This window comes from Athene cunicularia (assembly GCF_003259725.1).
Source record: "Athene cunicularia isolate RWA chromosome 18 unlocalized genomic scaffold, athCun1 chr18_part1, whole genome shotgun sequence".
Lineage (NCBI taxonomy): Eukaryota > Metazoa > Chordata > Aves > Strigiformes > Strigidae > Athene > Athene cunicularia.
In genome coordinates this window covers 3,983,263-3,989,860 of record NW_020799123.1, presented here as the reverse complement: position 1 = coordinate 3,989,860, position 6,598 = coordinate 3,983,263, and the positions used below count along the sequence as shown (strand labels likewise).

The following is a 6,598-nucleotide window of genomic DNA, read 5'->3' as shown; positions in this document are numbered from 1 at the left end:
GCGCCCCGCGCCGCTCAGCCCGCCCGCCGCCGCGCTCTGACAGACACCGAGCCCCGCCCCCAGACCCGCTATTGGGCGGTCCGCTCCCGCCCCCGCCCTCCTCAGCACTCATTGGCGCGCCGAAAGGGTAGCCCCGCCCCGCCTCGCGTCCACCAGGGCGGTGCAATCTGCCCTGCATTCGCCTATTGGTGCACCGGGAAGCATTAGCCCCGCCCTCCGCTGCTTCCATTGGCGAAGAGCAAACATGGGCCGCCCCCTTCCTCCTGATCCCAGCCGCGCACAGAGGCTCAGTTGCTAGGGCGCTCTAAGGCAGCCATTGGTTCTTTCCCCCATCAATCGCGGTCAGGCACACCTCCCCGCCGGAGGGAGCGGCGTGCCTGGAGCGGAGCAGGGGGACCGCGGGTTCGAGTCCCGCCCCTCCGGCAGCGACCGGGACGGGACCCTGGAGCCACGACTGTGCGGGCTTCTCTCCCGGGCCTGCAGTAACTACAGCTCATGCAGGCAGGCAGACGGCCCGGGGACTCAGGTGGAGTGGTGGAGAAATGGTGGGGGGAGGCCTTTGCGAAGGCACATTTATGGACTTTGCTCCAGCGCCCGCCCTGGGCAGGGATCCCACCACCGTCCTGCAGAAGGCAGGAATCACCCGCTGCTGGGGTCTCAGTCACTCTACACATCTTGGTCTGGCTTTTAGGATATTCACATCCAGAAGAGACTTCTTCTTTCTTCATCATATCTACACCAGTGATGGCTGCCTTCACCTTCTCGCTATCCACGTTCAAATATTAGCCTGTATTTGTACAGAAAGGGGGTGAGAGTTGGCCGAGATGTCAGCAAGCCTGAGATGTCCTCTGGTCCTGTAATCCAGCGTGATGATACAAGCACTGAAAACCAAATGCCTACCCTTATCAATACTGCAAAACATACTAAAATGAAGTTTGTAGGGAGCTGAGGGAAAGGGGTAATCTCTGGAGCAAATGCTCGCTCTTCACGTGCCATTAAAATAAATTTAGCAGGTTTCTAAAACAAGGTGCATTGCTCCTAAGCAAGTTTTGTTAACCCTGAGTAATTCAGAAATATGAAGAGAAAATTTAGTGGAGTCAAACTGATATAAAAATACTATTGTATAAAGATAAAGAAACATCAAAAATAGAGCTGTATGCACAAAGTATCACTCCACATAAAAATGACAACTTTATGCTCTTGTTTTACCGGACTACACACACACAATTAGCCCCAAGCACATCTAATTCAGAGGAAATAAGTACACCATACACATAGGACTTTGCATAATCTGCAGCCAAACATAAGCCCTACACTGAAAAAAAGTATGTCTATACTTTGTCTTTCTACTCAAAAGAAAAACAAGGAAGTCCTTGACTAATAAACTCTATTTGTATGGGTATGATGCAATGTCAATTTACTGGCCTCTTAAAGAAGTCTTAACATGCTGCTTTCAGGGCTGCAAAAAAAAAGGATGGATATCATTGTATCATTCCTCAGTAATTTTAATCTGGTGCAAACAGGACAAAGTGTCCTGTAGCATTCACCGGTGGACAACAAAGCACCACATTCCCAGTGTCAGACAGGCAATTTTCCCTCCAGCATACTCACACATCCAATAATTGCACCTCTTTATAATCCAGTCATCACTTTATGGAATCAAAGTCCTGTTGGAGGTGGGATAATAAATCTGCAGTAATGAACTACAGTTTCACAGGCTCCGGTGTTTTACTGTTGAAGGTCCACAGATAGAAAGATAGAGACGTGCCCTTTCTCCAGATGCATCATCTGTCAGAGGTTCTATTTCAGTCTTTAATTTGAGATAGGCTAAATGCAGTCGTAGTAGTCATTTGTACTTTTCTTGTGGAAGCAACTTCTAGACAGCTGGTGTACAGCCCTGGACATCATGAAACTGGTGTTGTAATCCCAGTTCTAACACGGACTTCCTTTGTGAACTTGGCCAGTTTATTCAAACTCTTTCTGCCTCAGGTTTCCAGATCTATCAAAACTATTTGCTGCATCTATTATAAAGGAGTGTCATGGCATTTTAACCATAAATTTCAGTGGAGTACTTTGAGATGCCCTAAGAAAAATGCTGAAGTACACACTAATCATTATATCTTGCTTTACTGATACTGTGTTTGATTTTTCCTGAAGTTCACTAAGGGAAAAGGAGAGAAGAAAAAACACAAGCATTTTCATATCAATGAACTCAGCAATTAAAGGTCATTTGCCTGTACTTTTAAAGTAAAAAATATGAAGACTTTTTCAGTTGGTCAAAACAAAGAACTAATGCTTTTCAAATGCCTGTTTTGAAGCCATAAATAGCAGAATTCTGGAATGTTCCACCTTCCTATTTCCACTTACCTGACATTTACATGTAATCATGTTTAGAACATAAATCTGTGCCAAACCCAGGTTTATTTTGAGGGCAGCTCATGGTTATACTTTATACAGGAACTAATGAGCTAGAATACGCCCACAAATCTTTAACCCATCAACTGTCTGAATAATATAAAAAAAATGTGTTTGCTAACAACTTTCAAGCATTAAAATAACCTGGTTAGGGGCAGGTGAAAGGAGAAATAATGAGAAATAATGACATGTATATTGCTCTTTTATTGTGTCATACAGAACTAGGCTAAACAGAAGTTGGAACTGCAAACAAAACTCATTTGCTCTTGATCAGGCTAAAAAAAAGCCTCTCAAACAGCTATATTTATGGAAAACCCCTCACTTTGTGAGGGTAAAAAAGAGCACAATTTCTTTCTCATTATTACTAAAATGATCCCAAAACCCAAACATTCTCCCTGAACTTCTTGTTGATAGACAGAAATTTGTTAACAATAAAACCCACTGGCAATCTGGCACAGTCTGCATCAAAAAGAGATAAAGCAAAACCAGTAAACTCTGGAAAAAAGTTTAATTTCTGTTTCTGCAACAAGCAAGAAAAACTCCTCAGGCTTTGGTCACACTTTCATTTAAATTCTGCCCCAAATCATGCCCCTGAAATCACTACAGAAGCTAATCCATGAAGGCATTAACTCTGCAAATTAACACACTCATCAATGACTGATTCCAGTGTCTCTGCATAATCAGAAAAATAGCCAAATTCTGCTTCTAAGGTTAATCTTGGTCTATTATTCTGATAACAGAACTTCTCATTCCATTTCCATTTATCTGCTCATACAGCTGACCCAAGGAATTTTTTAAAAAACATTTTTCTCTCTCTTTAGGGGAAATTATGTTTAAGGACAGAGAGAAAAAAACAAGCACTAACACCAAATCTCGAGGAGTGTCTTATAAATCATCTCTTTCCGTAATGGAAAGTCCTACATCCTTCCTGATCCACCCCTCGGCCTATCCATGGATGTGGGAGAGGAAAAAAGACAAAGAGCCCACAGCACACTTCTCATACGTTCACACAAATAGACGCCTGAAGCCTGAAAAACCCTAATGCCTATTTTCCTTTTATATATATATATAAACCAACCAATAAAAGGCTACACATACCAATTAACTTTTCTCTTCTTGTACATACTGTCAAGCAGTAAACAGAAATTAGCAGCTGCAGTTCTGTTTTATTCAGGACGTGTATATTAACTGATGACTCACCAAATAATTTGCAGCTCAGTGTGCCAGTTGTCTTCTCCACAGAAAGAAACCCTATTTTAAACAGAAGTTAACCACTGTGGATCTTGCAGGTAAGTCAGCATGCATCAGAACAAGATAAATATTGCTGGTGAACCCCAAGAGGGCAGAGGGAAGGGGGTGGTTCCCATAGCATACTACAAGCTTTTTAAAATACTCAAATAGGAATAAATAATACATGGGGGACAGAGTGGAGGCTGGGAAGAAAGGATTATCACAAAGTCAACCCACACTGCCACATGGCCTTTTGTGGTATACACTGCCTTCACACAGCAGGCAAGACCTACGCTGCATGAACAACTTCAGTAAATGGCTTTTTTTGGTAGTCCTCTGTAAGTACATTTGGGGTCTGATTCTATAGTTTATTTCAAATAGGGAACAGTAACCAACCCACAGTACACAGGCCAAAGATGGGACGCAGCAGGCTTAGGGCAGGCTTGGAGCTTGCACTGAAAAGGGTATCTGTGAAGAAGTGGCTCCCACATCCTGGCTCTCCCTGAGCTCCAATGTCTGCAGGAGTGGGGAGCTCCTGCCTCCTGCAAACAGATGCTCTGAGTGTCTTCAGAAATGCAGTGTCTTGTGTGTCTTGCTGAGTTTCTTCCAGAATACTTAACCTCTCATTGGAAAGCAAGATGACAGTTCCTCCTTCAGATCATGTCCACCATGTAATTAATGAACTGGATGTTACAATTCTGGCCAAACTTCTGTTACATCCTATCTGATCGAATGCAAGCAGAAAGAAGTACAATCCAATTAAATTCTAGGGAATTAAGGGCAATTGCTCTCTACTCCTACAACATTCACTATGCTGTTTAGTGCAGCACAAAAAACTTCTTTACTGAGAAATATCTTAGTATGACTTAGTACTGTAGACCAAACACCACATTTCATTCTACTTTAACTCCATTAAATCTGTTTAGCAAATTCTGATTGGTTTCCAGCTGCTTTGTCAAAAGAAGAAATAAAAAATAAAAGTCAGACACAACAGGCATTTTCCAAGAGCTGCAGAAGTGTCATTTAATAAAAATGTGGAGGTTGAATTCTTCCTAATCTCATAGTTGTTTAAAAACTACAAAATGAAAAAGCAAGTCTCCTGGATCTCAAAATGGACATTACTCCTTTGCTCTTTGAATAAAAAGGTTCAAAGAAAACTCACAGCATTATTTTCATAACACCTCCTGTTGATTCCTAGACTCCAACTGGAGAATTTCAGTCTCCCTCAGCATAATCTCAATCATTTTTCATCAAACACTGAAGACATCTGAATCCAGCCTTGGCAACATGGGCTCAAGGTTAATTTTACACAGTCAGGAGAGCCAGTATGTGGCAGAAAACAGATTTCAGCATACAAAAACATATTCTCATTTAAGTTTTCCATACTCTGGTGGTTCTCAGTAAGCCCCACGTTCTTCCGCCATCACTGTCACATCCACAAATTACAACGCCCTCTGCAGCCAACACTGTTAAGTGAAACCCTTGCTCTGCTACACAAAAAGGCAAGATAACACAAACTATAAAACCAACCTCCTGCAAGCAAGATTTAGCATCCTCCTGACATATCCGGAGTCACTAAAAGCCCAAGCTGCATCTATCGTGTCAGTTTTGGATTTTTTAGACTGATAATGAAAGTGTGCTTCTAAAAAACCACTGATTTGGTGCAAACACAGCACACTGATGATTTTTCCAAGCTCTGTAGAAATAGCCAGAAACATAGAAGCCCAGTAAAAATATTTATGGTAAGTCTGCTGTAGATCCAGAAATCCTGCCAAATTAAAAATACCAGCTTCTACAGAAACAAAAGTTCAGATTAAAAAAAGAAAAAGAAAGCTGTATAGCAACTCCTGAAAAGGAAAGGTACACAGACTTCTGGAAATAAGAGAACTTCACTCCTTTTACACTTGCTATTTTGCTGCTCCACAAGAGCCATTAGAAGACTGTAATCCTCCTGCACTAAACCCCCAAAAGAAAATTTCTAAAGCAAAATCCAGTTCTTAATTGCTATTTGCATAAACTACTATATAGAAACAGATGTATATCCATAGGTATCTAAATCGCTCAGGAGCACAACAATACTCTTAAAAGCCCCAAGCAAGGCAAATTGGGATAGTGAATAGGGAGGTAGTCAGGAATAACGAAAGATGAATTAGTGGTTGCAACCAGTGAGACCACAGACATTTAAGCAAATAGTAGAAAAAGAGCACACAATCTTGCTCTAAAAAAAAGTCAAATAAAAGATCAGTAGGAACTCTTCCAGCTTCTAACACTTAGAAACTTGTATTTTAAATGTTACTTTCTAAATAAGTAACAAATTATACTTCAGGCCTACCCTGGCCATTGTCCAATAATAGCAAGCTGTTCTTGTTATTGTTGAAGAACAGAATGAATTAGAGCATGTACCTTTATAATGCCCAGAAAGCACACTAAATCCAAATATTTAAAAATTACCACCCATTACCTTTGTTATATATATTGCCCTACTGCAACATCTTTTCCTTGACATGTGCACTCTCTGCATCTGTAGCAGGAAGGAATTCACCACACGCCCAAGGGAAATGAGATCAAACAGCAGCTTATTTACAGGCTTTCTGCAGGACAAAACATGTTCCAGGAGTGCTGGGATTCTGGCTGGCATTATTTAGCATCCTGCCCAACCCCACCGGGCCGAGGGCCTCTCCCGGGTGCGGCTGCCCGGGTAGAGCAGCCGGAGGCAACGTGCAAGGGAAGGCCCTTCGCTGCCCCGAGGTCTGGCCGCAGCCGCCCAGCACCCCGCTCCTCCCCGTCCGTCTCTGAGAAGCGATTTTACACTTCCCTCTCCCCCAGCTAGGCAGAAGCGGCTCCTTCTGGGGCTCTCCCCGACGCCTACGACAGCTAGCCAGCCCACCCCGCCAGGCGCCGCCGCCATCTTGGCAGCCCCGCCCGGCGGCGGTGCGGCGCAGGCGCAGTGCGG

At 43.1% G+C, this 6,598-nt stretch overlaps 1 protein-coding gene across 1 annotated transcript in view; it reads left to right on the top strand.

The window, feature by feature from the left end:
- Positions 1-6,598, top strand: part of LOC113486920 (ketosamine-3-kinase-like) — a 19,885-nt gene that overhangs the window by 5,659 nt on the left and 7,628 nt on the right. Inside the window, exon 2 of the mRNA XM_026861265.1 lies at positions 347-526. Coding sequence (XP_026717066.1) covers positions 347-526 — 180 coding nt within the window. The remainder of the gene's footprint in view (positions 1-346; positions 527-6,598) is intronic.